Source organism: Bacillus rossius, chromosome 15, assembly GCF_032445375.1.
Source record: "Bacillus rossius redtenbacheri isolate Brsri chromosome 15, Brsri_v3, whole genome shotgun sequence".
NCBI classification, from domain to species: domain Eukaryota; kingdom Metazoa; phylum Arthropoda; class Insecta; order Phasmatodea; family Bacillidae; genus Bacillus; species Bacillus rossius.
The window spans coordinates 21,549,744-21,565,820 of NC_086342.1; the positions used below are offsets into that span (position 1 = coordinate 21,549,744).

The window sequence follows — 16,077 nt, forward strand, 5'->3', positions numbered from 1 at the left end:
AAGAACTTTATTTCAGTTTTGCAGTTACATGGATTTAAAAAAAATCCCCTTTGCACCTTATCACACAATTTGCATCGATCATACAAGTTGTTGAAAGAATGCTGGAAGTCCTGATAGTGTACATCCTTCAGTCTGTTGGTCACAGCATATTGGATGTCCTCAATGTCACTGAAACATTCCCCTTTTATAACACACTTAATGTTCAGAAATAGAAAAAAAGTCTGTAGGTACAAAATCAGGAGAAAAGGGCGGGTGTTCAAGCACACAGGTCTGTTTTGATGCTAAAAATAGTAAAAACAAAACAATATACGTGGATAAAGGTAACTTAGCCTTAATATTCACTAACCACTTATATCTGGCCTTAATATGTATTTATTCTCTAAATTCAGCACCACACTTGGACGTAACTATTGATTTTGTTTTCATGACTGCGCTGAAAAGGACCCTTTGGGTCATCTACCTACATCAGCAAATGGTTTAGCCTGTTTAACTGAACTGTTACTGGAGTGGAGAAGTCAGTTCATAAGGCAGCCAGTAGCGTACTAAACCATGCACATTTCTTTCTACACCAACACGACCACACGATAATATGCCAGCGCGAGTGTCAGCCATATTCACCTGTGACATTTACATATTGGCTATCTAACCATGCATGTGTCTTAAGGGTTTTGTTGGAGTGGCTTGCACAGCTTTGCATTACATGCTACACCCGAGATAAATCAAGACACATGCAATTTTAGCACACTTACAAGCCTCTAATTCTCACAGACACGAAACTACATCACACCAGTTAGCCGATCTAATTGGTGGAGTGCTTCCCTCCCTCACCTACCACACGACAACATAACATTATATAGCATTACACAATATTCCAGTACAAACACAAGCCCATGTGCCAAACATCCCACAAGACACACACCCCGCCTGTTCATACAAATGATTTTAACATATGTGTGGGGTGCATCTGAAATAAAATCCACATTGCGAGTTATAGAAACCTCAGTTTCTGGTCTCGCTCACACAAAATGCCCCGGATGGCAAATGATGGATCGACGATGGCCATATCAGAGATCCTTAGCCCAAAGAAATCTGAGGAAACTAAACCCGAGAAGTAATATTGCAGATTTATTACTTCAATTTGCTTTTTTCTCTCCCTTCCTGTTAGCGACTTTTTGGATACCTACCTCAAGCATTCTTCTTTCCCTTTCTATCAGTTTTCTTACTCCTGGAAGCTGACCTCCTTAGCATATTCGGATGCACACCGGTTTACGGTGCGAGGTGTTCTGGGTTCGAGTCCTGGGTAAGGCATGGGTGTCAATCTATGTATGGTAATTTGATCGATGATATGTATTAAAAAGGCTTAGAATACTAAAAATGAAATAACCATATGGCACTTCTGTAGGCCACAAAAAAAAAAAAAAAGAATTGAATTGCTGGCATTTTCGTCAAAGTTATCAGCCTGCCGTCCATGACTGACACACGAGACAAGTCAACATGGATCAAACTGCTACCTACTTATTTTACTGTTACAACATTAAAATGTTTGTTGAAATGCTTGTTATTTTATTTAGTGCGGTTATAAGGCTTTTTATTTCGCCAATTAATTTATATATTAAATATATGTTTTTTTAGTCAATACATTTTATATTTCAGACTGCTTTAATTTATAATAACTTTTTGTACCAGTATATATTTAAGTATTAAATTTCTGAACTACATGCAGTGGGAGTGCTTTTATAAATATTAAAGATAGCGAGGTACAACTCACATTAAGATAAGTGAAATTTGTCAATTGTGGAATTTTTCACCGTTGTAACGTTGGCGACATTGTCTTGTAATTTTTTATAATTGTATTATAAAAAACGAAAATAAACATACTTTGGGCTGTAACTATTTGTCTTTAGCTTTTTGTGTAATTTTTTCGACTAATGTTACAAAAAATATTATAATAGATAGAACTTAAAGTAGTTATTTTATCATATAGCTGATGTAATAACGCGCTGAAACTGAAATGGAAAACGCTGTTGAAGTTGTGGTGAAATGGAGCGGAAAGGAGTACAAAATATCTAATTTATCTGAAAGTGACTCAGTGTATTCTTTAAAAAAATTAATCCACAAAGAAACTGGTGTGCGTCCTGAACGTCAGAAACTTCTCAACCTTAAATTGAAAGGTAAAATGCAAGAAAATGTTTCGAGGTAAAGGTTATGTTAAAAAAAAAAAAAAAAAATTGGCGGTAAAGAACGCATGGTAATAAAACGTTTCCAGTTTAGTTTACATTAAATATAAATTCTTTCCGTATCTTTATTTTTTTTATACATTTCTGCAGATTTAAAACTGCGATAAAATATGAATAGTCAATTACTAAAAGTTAAAGGGTTGGTTACGTCAGGTCAGTTACATTAATAAAAACTACTACTAATGAATAATTATTTAATACGTATGATAATGTAGTCGACCAAATATAGCCAACTACTTTAGTTATTATTTGCCGTATTTCCAAGAAGTCGCTTCTCTGCAGTATTACTCGTAGGTAATATTCTTACGGCACGGCTTTTCCACAAAGTAATACCTAATGGTAATTATTCCGTATCACGTATCAAGTTTATCCCTTGATCCTGGTGGCATTCTGTCAAAAATAGTATTGAACCCAAACATTACTTACCTACTTTTGATGAACCACATATGTACCAGAAAATATATAATATAATACATATGTACATACAATTTCTTTGTGTGCCACTTAACATATAGGCCTAGTACATAATATGTATACATATAAATACGTATATATTGGCTTTTATATAGAGTTAGAGCAGTGGAATAACGAAAAATACAGAAGTTTTTCTACAAAATCTCCTCTAACGTTTGAACTGTTAAAGATCTGATAGTAAAATTATATCTCTATATATATGTATTCTTGAAGAAAATTTTATGCTCTAAAAGCTTTTTTGCTTATGACTTTTTTGTAGGACGAAGGGCTGAAAAGTTAGGGGTAAATATGTAGAGTAGCGGTATTTGCGAAAATAAATGTTAAAAATCAAAAAATACTTTTATTAAATGCTCTTTCGCTTCGTCTTTTCATTAAACCCGGCGGAGATAAGAAATTCCAAATACTTTAAGAGATATCACCGTTCTTATTTTGCAATACAAGACCTGTGCAATCATTAGACAGTCTAAATTTTTTATTTTGCCGTGTTTTTCGTGAATGCCTAATTAATTAAAATGGTTGATTAGGTCAGGTCAGTTACATTATAAATACCTTCAAACTAAGTGGACTTTAAAAATAATGTGAATTATTTTTAATGGTTGTTTAGTTTTAAAGTATTTTTAATGTAACTGACCTGACCTAACAAACCGGGATAAAGGATGAACAGTAGGAACTCACGTAATTTTTTTTTACTTATTACTTGCGCAACAATATACAAATAACAAATAAAACATTAAAATTTGAAACGTTAAAAACTCACCTAAGTTAGAGGCGGGTTACTTGTAAACAAGAAACAATGGTGAATGCCGCAAAAAAAAAATTCATACTCGTAAACAAGAAACAATGGTGCATTCCGCATGAATGCACAGGTATTGTGATGAAAATTTAAAAATTCGATATCTCCTAAAGTATTTGGAATTTCTTATCTCCGCCGGGTTTAATGAAAAGAGGAAGTGAAAGAGCATATAATAAAAGTATTTTAGGATTTTTAACAATTTTTTTCACAAATAGCGCTACTCTACATGTTTACCAAGTAAGGTTGTCCAATAAAGCAAAAAAAAAATGTGAGGCAAAATAATTTTTTTTAAATTAACAACTTTCGAGCACAGATATCTCAGACTATGTGAGATAGTGATAAAGTGAATAAAACAGATGTGGAACATTTTGTCCGCGTTAATTTTGCATAGAATGGTCTTTTCGATAGAACACATAGTTTTCGAGATAAAAGCGAAAAACCGAAAAAGGGGACCTTCTACGTGCCCCCTGCCACACGCTCACCTGCTAAGAGTGGGGACTTTTAGTATGTTGACCTATCAAGTCCAAACAAAGTCTCAAAGTCAAATATTGCGTTCGTTCCATTTCCCTCTACACTCCCCTTTTGTGCATTCATTGACAGGACTACCAACCCTTTTAAGCTTTCACCTATTGTATCTCCTCCTTTGTTAACCAGTGTTTGCAGTCTTTTTCCAATCTGATCCTAGGTTAGCTATTTTGAATATTGACTTGCAGGAAGAACATTGTAATAAATTACAAAAACAGTGTTTTAATAATGTTAACATTTTCATATAGCCTAGTAATTTTTGGGGAGAGCTGCTATTCTGTGGGAGGACTAAATACATTTTGTATTATACTAATGTTGCTTGATTATCTTGCAAAAAGCTAATGTAGTTTACAATTTTAACAAAAATATTATGTTAATCTACCTGAACTGACCTAACCAATTGTTTATTTAGTTAATATTTGATTTTTTTCCCAGAGCTTGATCTATAAGTACAGGTTTGCCAGAATTGTCTGAATAAAACCACTATATTGCAATTTTTTTTTATTATTTTAAAATAGTTTATTTTTACTAACCTAATTTAAACAACTTTTCGCTTTAGCTACAATCACCTCTATGTGTGAAAACCTGTCCTCCCAAAAATAAATATTAAAAAAAATAAAAAATGTTTGTAAGAATTTAACATGTTATTCATGAAGCTGATCTAACATAACCAAACTTTTATTTAAGTTATCGCCCCAGAAGTGGTAACAAAAAAAAACATCACTACAAAAATAAACCCTACTTTGAAAATCAACATATAATGCATAAAAAAAACTTGCCTTTTTTAGATTCTAGATCAGTGTTGGGCAAAGTACAACCTACAGGGCAAATCCGGCACCCAGACGTGTAATCCAGCCCATGAAATAGTTCTGGATAATAACTTACCTACACACATTGTTTGTGTATTTCTGTTTAATAAACTTTGTTGGTCTTCCTAGGTAGTTTTCTGTTTCATTTGGCCCTCTCCTACAAAAGTTTGCCCATCACAGGCCTAGATCAACACTTAGCATTGCTAGTGCAGAACACTAATATGTGTCGAGGAAAATATGTATCGCACAGTTAAATTCATTGAAAAAATTAAAAGAAATATGCAATATCACACACATTCACAAAATAACTGTAATATCACTATACAATTTGCCTCTGCCTATCTCAACCTCACTCACAACCGTAAAAATATGAAAAATTTTTTTTTCAAATGTCTACTACAATTTGTTGGTCCACGCTTGTAACATTTCTAATTTGAACGTTTCACCCAACAACCAAACAAAAACAAAACCACATAGGCCTTTGGAATTAAACACTTAAAACATGTGAGTCAGTCTTTCAGTACTCACCAGAGATGTATTATTCTAACCTCGGTAACGAGCAAATTATTGTGTTCTCATGTTGCAGATACACTTACAATACGAAACTCGGACACAAAAATTTAACAAATATTGCACATCAAAATATATAAGCTAATCAAGCCACGTGTTTCATATAGAATTAATAATATTAATTTTAAAACTTTGTGCTTTTCATTAATTATTTGACCATGTTTGTTTAGTATTGTTTATATTTAATTAACTATAGTTTATGAATGTGGTAATTTTAACCGTGTACAGGGAAACCACCAGACGATGACTGCCTGTTGTCGGCTCTCAAGCTGAAGCAGGGCTTCAAGATAATGATGATGGGGTCCCTGGAAGAAGACATCGCAGATGCGTCGTCACCCCCAGATGATATTCCTGAGGTCATCAATGATCTGGACATAGAGGAGGAAGAAATTGCTATTGAAAGCAAGGACGTGAGTGTCTTGTGATTTGTTTATAAAAGTCAGAAATTTTTCAGTCAAGCCTGCCTTCAATACTGCGTCATTAAATTTACTGTCCAAAATACTAACATCCCTGCACGTATGGTTGGTGTTATCGACTTGAAATAGTTGTCTTCTTCACCTTATTACTTAGAATTTCGTTCAAGTTTTCTTTCCTCTAAACTCTCGGATGTATTTTGTTAGAGAATTATCTAGAAGCATGTAGAAAAAAAGAATTGTAGTAAAAAAAATAATTTTTTTTTCTTCTGCCATGAGTTATTTTACAAGCTGAAATAATTCAATCAGTATGCTGGTTAAAGTAGTGTGAAGAAAAATTTCACAAGTGGGAATTTATGCAGTGGGAATTTAATGTGTACCATACAAAGCTGCATTCCGATGCTACGAAAGCAAGACTTGGAGATTTCTTCTTTGTGTAAATTCAGCAATGTCCTTAAAACAATGTGCATTGCCTGCGTGGTCTGTTGCACAGCACACGGAGAGTACATTAACAAAATGTTGGTGTACCTACGTTAAGTGCAGCACAGTTCATTTTTCTTTTCTCTGCCAGAGTGCAAATTTCAGTGTAGTTAATTGAATCATGCACCAGAATCATTGAAGAGGCCACAAAAAAAAGAGAGAGAGAAATTCTCTAGGCCGGTATTCCAAGACACAACAATTAGGGTTTAGGTGTTGTGTAAGATACACCTGTACCCTAATCGTATTCCAAGTGCATGATAGGACATGACCAGTCCCTTATTTTTAGGAAACGGATTTGTGTCTTATCCGTGACCTACTTGTTGCCCAAATTCTGTGCATGCGCAGAGCTCACTTTTTCGTTAATTTTGTCCAGATGGCGGACCTGCATCTGGTGCCAGTTATTCAATTTCGTGAATATTGGGGGACATACCAAACGTATTGGTGTGCCAAATGAAACTTTATGGTTGCGAAACTATCCTGGAACACATTTTGTACACTTACATTGTGAGGGGGGTTTTCGAAACGGCGTACGTTTATATCTTGGGCGCCACCACGTGGACGGGCACGTGGATTCGGCTACCGACTCTGTCCCAGGGCCGTGACATGACCCATGTGGAGCTAGGCTCGACTCCTCCCCGCTAGCACTCACCGGCCCGCTCTCAGCGGCGGGCACGCTATGTTACTGCTTGTGGGGTCTTGAGGCGCCCCAAACTCCGTCTCTGTGCTGGGAAACTCGTGGTCGAGAATTAAGTGCAACGAGTCTCTAGTGAATATTGAGCTTTATTGGCGCCGACACGTACACTCAAGACGCACACAGAAAACAGCACATAGTCCAGGTTTCTTGCTGACCAGGACACCGCATGGTTCGACTCCGAAAGTATAAGTCCACTGATTAATCTAAAAATGCTCGGGGGGGAGCTTTAATTAATTAAGTTAAACAGTCTGCCGCCGGGCTAGGCCTCGAAGGTTGATTAAAAAAGGTTTAAAAAATAGTTACGATGGCGGATGTTTACGGATCGGTTACAAGCTAAAGTTGAAGTCGGCGAGGTGCTGAGGTGCGTCCTACCCCGCACGGCGAACGGAAGAGACTGCCCCGGGCCCCGGGTGTCATGGCCGCAGGAAGTGCTGAACTTACTGTTAGTACAGGGCCAGTGCAAGGTAAATTGGCGCCCTAGGCGAAAAACCTTAATTGCCCCCCCCCCCCCTCCCCCCCCCCCCCCGGACAGGTCACCGTGGACTTTAAATAATTACTTATATCAATATAAACATTCCAAACTATTACAAAAATCCATTTTCATCTAGTTTCAATAATCGTTAAACATATTATATCAGCTGTTATGTGTCGTGCTGCGCCGCCCCCAGCTACTTGGCACCCTAGGCGGTTGCCTAGTTCGCCTGTATGGACGCGCAGGCCCTGCGTTAGTACATTAATATTAAAGACAGTTAAACATAATTATTAAAACCTTTTAAAAATTGCAAGTTAATATAATTTAAAAATTGCAAGTTAATATAATTTAAGGATTACATATTACAGATATGTAAGAATTACATTATTTAAAAACCATACAGTCTCCACTGCTCCAGTTAGAGTGGGCGCCGAAAGGGTTCGCGCAGTGTGACCGGACACACGCACACACGCACTTGTTGGCGGGAGGTTTGAAACAGAGGGTGTCGGTGGGAGGAGAGGCACATCGGGCTTAGGGAAGGCGTAGCCCTGGTCGACGTCAACATGGTAACAACAATAAATAATCTCACCTTGAAAAGTACTGGAGAAAATTGGAAAGTCTGTTCCATTTTTTGGTATGTTGCTGCTATCTCTAGGATTTTTGCTGTAACAATTGCAAAATGTCCGCTAGAATGCGTTGAAACAAGTTTCTAGCCTCACACATGGCATAGTTTATTAAAAGTATTGCTGATTTGATTCCTTACTAGGATTCAATTTGGACACATTCTGGAATACGGTCTGAGAATTAGGTTGCGGTTGTATCCCAACAAGCTAAACCCTAACATCTTGGAATATCTCCCGTAATCACTGTAGGGTGTGAACAGGGTATGGTTTTTCGAAAGGATTTCTGGTAAGTTCTGGGATGGTTTCTCATTGGAAGTTCCATGCCAGTTTGTTTATCTGTTCCTTTAATTTGTGTCGTATGTCTCTCTCACTAATAACCTTGCAGTCAGCAAGGTGCAGGGTTCTTGCATGCAAGGAAGATTCAGGGAATTGAAAAGATGTCTTAAAAATGTGGGTAAAACAGGAAAATATACAATGTCCTAGTTCAGAATTTATGTTTTAGTGTATCTATTATCTTGTTAGGCAGACCAGCGAGACAAAAATTAATACATTCTATGAATGATTTTTGCAATAGGGAAGATTGATTGAAATCATTATTTTGGAGATAACACCATTGCTATTTTGCTCTGTACGTCATAGAGAAAATCCCAAGAATGGACAAAGATAGATGACTACACAAACACATGGAAAAAAGCCAAAATCAGCCAAATTCAAATGTTATCTGGAAACACAGTACAGGGAATTGAGGGGAAGGGATTCGTCATGACACAAAATTTTCTGTGCTGTGTTTACATTTAATATTTGACATTGGCTGATTTTTGCTTGTTTTCTATTTGTTTGTGTATTCATCTTTCTTCATCAATTCTTCAGGTTTTCTATGACAAACAGTGCAGAATATCAATAGAAAATGTTCAAAATACATGACTGGGGGAATTCGGGGAAAATTGGCTGAAGTTAGAGTGTGGGAACCCTGAAGATGTTATTGTGACAGTTTCACTCAGTACAATCAAAATAAAATAATTTCTACACACATATACTTAATTAAGTAAAATGAAGTAGAAAAACATCAAAACGCATCAAAAGAACCCATTTATAACTAAATAAGTGTACTTTAATAGAAACAAATTTCAATGATTAAATAAATGAACAGTAACGAAATAAATCAAATAAAAGACTGAAATGTGTGGAATTGTTATCTTCTTGAACATATAAATGTGTAATAACCGAAATAATCTTAAACGTTACCAATGGAAATGAAATAACTCCACATAATATAACGAAATGAGTCGGAAATCTAATACATCAAACAAAATCACTCGATATATTAGAAATAAAATGACTTCTACACAAATATACTTAAATAAGTAAAATGAAGTATAAAAACATCAAAAGAACCCATTTATAACGAAATAGGTGTACTTTAATAGAAACGACTTTCAAAGATTAATGACTTGAGAAGTGAAACTGGTTTTCCACTTTAGCCGATCGTGTGTTCTTTCTAAACGGAATGGATTCGGCAGGTGTACCTGGCGAAGATAGACCGTCGCATTCGGGACTACAAGATCAACATGCTGAACGAGCCGCGGGAGGGCAAGAAGCTGTTGGTGCTGGACATAGACTACACCTTGTTCGACCACCGCTCCACGGCGGAGACGGGCCACGAGCTGATGCGGCCCTTCCTGCACGAGTTCCTCACCTCTGCGTACCAGGTGCCGGCGTCACGTCAGTTGGGTGCTTGCATGGGCGTCGCAACCGGGGGGGGGGACGGACACACGTCCCCCCCAATAATAAAAGTCTTCAATTTCGTCCCCTCCAATAATATATTTAGTTTCGTAGTTATATTAAAAATATGATTTCTGTGATATAACCCGTATGTTGCGCATGGTGCATTTAGTCCAATCGTGGTAATGTGAGCACTTTTTATTGGTTTTTACAAATTTGTTCTCTGAAAATATTTTTTATAAAAAATAAATTATATATTGCAACCAACTTTAATTAGAATATTCAGGAAAGAAAAATGCCTAAAAACCACCTTTTTGCACCTTCAAACCCCAAATTTTCCCGGACCCCCCGCTTTCCCCCCCCCCCCCCCCCCCCCCCCAGGTGATGGATATTCCTCAACAACTAAATCAATTGAAGTCCCCCCCAAAAAATATATCCTTGAGACGCCCATGGTGCTTGTGTTGGGGGCCCCTGCCTACCTGGGCACACATACTGCATGTGCAGAGCCTCGGAAAAAAACCATGCCACTTGGAAACTGCTCGATACATCAGAGCGGTGCCTGTTCACGAAAAGCATTTAAGAATGCACCGAGGGAAGATGACTAGTTCTGTTACCAGATTTTGTTTGTAAAGAAACGCATGTTTTCAGAATAATTTTTAGGTATGAGGCATCCGTTACAGATTATTGAAAAGCACTAAGAAAATTTTGTGCAAGAATGATTAAGTCAAAAAAATGTAATTTATTTTTATTCAGATGCTAAAATTTAATAATAATTAATTTATCTTTATAGAGGATGCTAAGATTTTCAGAAACAACGTACTAAATGTGGTAATTGTTTTATGAGAAGTAAAATGTTACCAAAAATATTTAGGTAGAATCATGTTTGGTTTTATAGCAATAACATTGCTAATTGATATTTGTGTTAAGAATACTTTTGTTAATGAATCAAGAAATTGTCTCATTAATTTTTTTCTAAGTTTTCTTGGTAATGTTTGTTTTAACTATTTTTTTTAACCAATATTTATGAAAGGTTATTTGTGTGTTATTTTTAGTTTTTGTGAGGTGAATACTAGCCATATCTGGTGCCATAACTCTGTAAAATTTACTAGAAGTTTGCTGCAGATCATGTTGTAGTCATTCCAGTAAGTTTAGTTTCTCTCAGTGACTCGTAAATTTACTCGTGTTGATGTAGTGCAGATAAATTTCACGCCTGTTTGGTCTAGACCAGGCTGCAGTTGTAAACTTTTTTTGTGTCTTTGAAGTAGAAATGTTCTTTAACTACAGGCATTTGCTTTTTCAACTTACGGGTGTGTCAAAGCAGCAGTCACCTTCAGGGATATAGATACTTTGAAGTACATATACAATTAAAAAATTTAAAAAAAATTAACTGTTGGACATTATCACTGAATTCCTCAAAAATTATTTCTTGTGTTATTGGTGCAACTAGACAGTAATTGAATGGTTAGGTGAAAATTTTGTCGGAGAGCTTATGGAGAAGTTTCTATTAAAGTGTAATGGCGTGTATTTTGACGTTTTTTGTAAAGATTAAATTTAAAAAAAATTTAAGAACTCTTTTCTTTGGTAAATAATTTGAATCTTAAATTTGTTCAAATAAAATAACCTTAGAATTTATCATTTTCTTCTTGGTGCAGTGCTCATTGTGTAAGACAATTTGTACTGCAATCAGTCAGCCAGGCAAATTTGATGCATTACTATAAGTGAAATCAAATTTGTAATTTTTTTTTTTTTGTTGCAGGACTACGACATAGTCATCTGGTCAGCAACTAGCATGAAGTGGATTGAAGAGAAAATGAAACTGCTTGGTGTGTCCACGCACAGCTGTTACAAGATTATCTTCTACTTGGACAATTCAGCTATGATTTCCATTCACACCCCAAAATATGGTGTTATACAGGTGAAATAATTATTCATTAAAAACTAGTGTGCCTGAGATGTTTTTTAATCATTTGATTTATTTATTTTATATGTTTATTCAGAGTTACTGAATTGTGTTCTTGATAACAGAAAAATTTTGCAGATTAATTTTTTTTTAAATTTATTTAGATTTTCGTTTGAAGAAATTTATGCAAGATGCAACACACTATCAAAATTTTGTTTCTTTGTTTCGTGTTGAAAAGTGCAGTATACATATTCTAGGCATAATTGAACCAACTATCTTTAATGTATTGCAATCAATGACTAAAGGACCATTACCATACCTGCCAACTTTTTAGTTTGGTCATCAAGAAAACTTTTAAATTGGGAAAATGTATCGTAAATCAAATGCGGCAATTTTTTACATGCTTTATGTGCAAATATTTTCTATTTTTCTATTTCATTTGGTTTCTGCTAATTTACTAATGACATGAAGGGCATATCGATAGCCTAGAATGAAAACCTCAGACAGTCAATATTGTAAATGTACTGGGAAACTAAACCTATCCAGAATGTGCCAATTTACACAGCATGCATATGAAAAGCAAAATGATCAAGTACAAAACAAAAGCAATAGTATTCACTAAACAAGATTACTTAAAGACATGCCTTGCTATATCACATGTTTGTTACATATTTCAGTCATCTCCTGATTATCATCCTTGATGCAATTTAAAGACTTTGAATGTGCAGCAGTTGCCTTCTTTGCTTTACCTAATAAATCTGAGGTAAACCTTTGTTCATAACAAACAATTCCTTGATTTCAACACAGAAATAGACTGCAAAGTTTCAGATGACATGGAGGACCTAAATTGGGTTCTGTTTTTTTTCTTCACCATACTGAAAATGCGCTCACATTCTGAATTACTGTGGAAAGCACGTTTTTCCTATGCTTAGTACACTTAACGTGTGTAGTTATGTCAGACCTACCTCCATGAGCAATACTAAAATCACACCGGCACACTGTGCAAAACACAAACGTTTCTCCTTTTTGCAATTTCAGAATACACGGGAATTCGTTGTTATACGCAGCACGGTATGTCTGAATATATTTCTTGTTGGCTAGCTTACTCATGGTTCCCACCACGTAAATACACATGAAAAAAAAAGGCTGCGCAGCACTACATTGGAACTACGAACAATAATCAGCCATTTTGGAAATAATATAAGGAACAAGGAACAGACCAAGGAGGTAGGGCTGACGTCACAATTGTGGTCCGTTCCTCCGTTTAAGGAAGCAATTTTTCGTTGCGGTAACTGGGAAACGACCATAGACTGTCCAGTCCAAACCATATACAAATAACTATATCTCTTGTTTTGTTTTCATTCCGCCTTCCGTCGGTGCGTCGGTAACATGGCTGGTACAGTAAAATTTGGCAGGTATACATGGCCCGTACAGTGAACGGTAATAAACCACCACGCAAAAATAAATCCGTAAGATATAAAAGACGTCCGTAAAACCGTAAAATAGTATTAAAATCCGTAAAACTTACGGACAATCCGTAAAAGTTGGCAGGTATGCATTACTGTTTTCTTCAATATGTATTTTTTCGAAAGTAATTCGGTTCTTGCTTAACTTCATACAACTACAGTTCACATAGCACATTTTATGTATCATAATTAGGGATAAGATTATATGATGGATTGCTGTAAAACTGAAATAACACAGAAATTCAAGTAATACACTACAAATCACCAAAATGCAATTAAAATCATGTAACTAATCATCATTTTCAATCACAACTTGACTCGTAAGGAAAAATACCTAATCTTTAAAATATTATATCCAATGAAATTAATTATTTAACATGATGTTTGTACCACAATGTAATAAAACAAAAGATTGGAAAAAGGTAACTTTTTAAATCTTGTAACTTTTATTAGTTAACGCCTTTCTACATTATGACATTAGAATATTTTTCAAACATAGCAATATGTAACAGATATATTTTTTATTACAAAGCATTATATTTAAAAAAGTTAATCATGTATTGGTCTGCTTCTATTCACTGTGGCTGCTGCTGCCCCCTCCCCCCTCTTTCACCCTTCCATATGACCACCAACCACATTCTTTGTTTTCTGACCGAACCCCTGCCCCCTGCCTTTGGAACTACAGTCATAAAAAAACCAAATTTTTCCTAACCGGAACCCTGGTGTTTCAAGTATTTTTAGTTTTGTATGGCATAGGTAGAGACCCGGAAATTTTGCGGATTCCTCTGGTCTCAGGATAGAATTCAAAGTTATAGGTGTGCTCGACCCATGTTTACATTCCCATTGGTTGATTTCTTAGCGACAACATTTTTATCCTTGCTATTTGGCACTACCTGATTCGCTTACTTCTCTCCTAGCTGGACATCGTTGGCTCACGGTCGTAGAGGGGCGTGTCCAGATAACTGCGGTCCAATCATGAACACAGTGCGACAGTGTGGAGGTCTGCATTCTAGCTTGCGACTAAATGAATGCGTGAAAATTTCGTCTCTCTAGGCCAGTGGCGGATCCAGGATTTTGATTTGGGAAGGGCTTGACCCAGCTGAGGCTAGGTTTTATTAAGGCAAACACTAAAATAATAGTGGATCCAGATGCTTTTGGAGGGGGCTTGAGCCCCTTAGCTCCCCCTCTGGATCCGCTACTGCTCTAGGCATAGGTTTTTGCGTGTTCCAGGTGAAGCCGCTTGGCGTGATCTGGGGCAAGTTCGGGCAGTACTCGTCCAGGAACACCATCATGTTCGACGACATCCGGCGCAACTTCCTGATGAACCCGGGCAACGGCCTGAAGATCCGGCCCTTCAAGCAGGCGCACCTGAACCGCGACAAGGACCGCGAGCTGCTGCGGCTGGCCCGGTACCTCAAGGACATCGTGCACGAAGAGGACTTCAACGGCCTGGACCACAGGCACTGGGAGCGGTACCGGCCCCGCAAGAAGAACAAGCAGGAGGCAGCTCGCGAGGACGGCGGCGGCAGCAGCGGCCAGGGAAGTTAGCTCTGCGCGGTGCGTGCTGTGATGACTACCGGCCGTCTCGTTGCTGTTTGACTTTGGGGTGCGGTGACGAACACTAATCCTGTGACGAGGGGCAGCTGCGGTCAGCGTAGTTAATAGTTGGGCGCTCTGTACCACGCTTGGCGTGACAGACTGTCTCACCATCAACTGGATACGCCGTCTTGTTACGGTTCGGAATTCAGGAGGATGCAGGCGCTCGAGAACAAACACTAATCCCATGACAATTGCAACGGCGGTCAGGGTTGCCGTAGTTAGACGCTTCATACCGTACTTTTTTGTGACAAACTACTATCACGTACTGTCACGTCATCTTGTTACAGTTTTGACTCTGGGACCAGTACAGGCCCTGAGACAGGAACAAACAGAAACCCCACAATCACTACGGCAGCGGCCGGGGTAGTTGATGGTGGTTAGTTTGCAGTTGGACGTCCCATACCTTAAATGGTGTGATGAAACTATTTTATTGTTAACTACAGATGACATCTACTTTATGTTTTAAAAAAGCAATACTGGTTCACAGACTGTCACATGTTTAAATACTTGGGAGAATTATGCATTATTTTATACAATTACAGATGTTTTGTACAGGTTATGTGCAATTTTTTGGGCAAATGAGTGTAGCTTCTGTGAATCAAGTGTTTAAGTACAGATCATTGTTTAAAATTTTTTTAAAAATATTATTTTGCCTGCAGTGTTTCCTTTGTAATTTTAAATCGTGATTTTCAGCTGTGATTGTACCTGCAAATCTCATTTTAGCTTTGTTTGTACTACGTAGCATGGTATCTGGAGGAAGTCATTATTTTTTTATATTTTTACATGTACACTTATTTCCTCAGATGATAGCATACCTTGCATTGAATTCATATAATTTGCAGTGAAGATCAGTGATGAATAGGAAAATGATTTCATGGCATATGCCATGGTCACGAAGAAACAAGTGTCATTTAACCTTTTTAATAATGTCCCATTTCAAGTGGTACAGTTTATGTGACTCACCTTTTAAACATGTCAGTAATCTTACTATCTTAAATATATTTTCTAGATAAAAAGTGTGAATATTTTTGGTATGTTCAGAACTGTAATAAAAAAATGTTATTGTATTGTAAAACTGTTTCCTTGCACAACTTAAGATTGGTGTCATCAGTGTTCAAATAGGTTACTTATGAGAAATTATTAATACTTTTCTTAAAAAAGATTTTGTATCACATGTTATGTCTAGCATGGCAAAAAATTTGTTTTAGAATTTTTTCTATCAGGTGTTAATTTTAATGCACTTAATATTAATAGTACACAAATATGTAATTCATTATGTCATTTGCACACCTCCAAAACT

The 16,077-nt window shown here is 36.8% G+C and overlaps 1 protein-coding gene across 1 annotated transcript; it reads left to right on the plus strand.

The window, feature by feature from the left end:
• The first annotated feature begins 1,787 nt into the window (after positions 1-1,787).
• Positions 1,788-15,852, plus strand: LOC134539278 (ubiquitin-like domain-containing CTD phosphatase 1). Its single transcript, XM_063381101.1, has 5 exons — positions 1,788-2,171; positions 5,637-5,818; positions 9,611-9,799; positions 11,569-11,727; positions 14,409-15,852. The coding sequence occupies exons 1-5, from the start codon at positions 2,012-2,014 to the stop codon at positions 14,724-14,726; spliced, it is 1,008 nt and encodes a 335-aa protein (XP_063237171.1). The 5' UTR covers positions 1,788-2,011; the 3' UTR covers positions 14,727-15,852.
• Positions 15,853-16,077: the final 225 nt, after the last annotated feature.

Excerpts from the sequence above, each read along its gene's own strand:
- LOC134539278 (XM_063381101.1), top strand. The coding sequence starts at position 2,012 with ATGGAAAACGCTGTTGAAGTTGTGGTGAAATGGAGCGGAAAGGAGTAC. Across the intron at positions 2,172-5,636 it reads TCTCAACCTTAAATTGAAAG|GGAAACCACCAGACGATGAC; the intron begins GTAAAATGCAAG and ends AACCGTGTACAG. Across the intron at positions 11,728-14,408 it reads CAAAATATGGTGTTATACAG|GTGAAGCCGCTTGGCGTGAT; the intron begins GTGAAATAATTA and ends TGCGTGTTCCAG.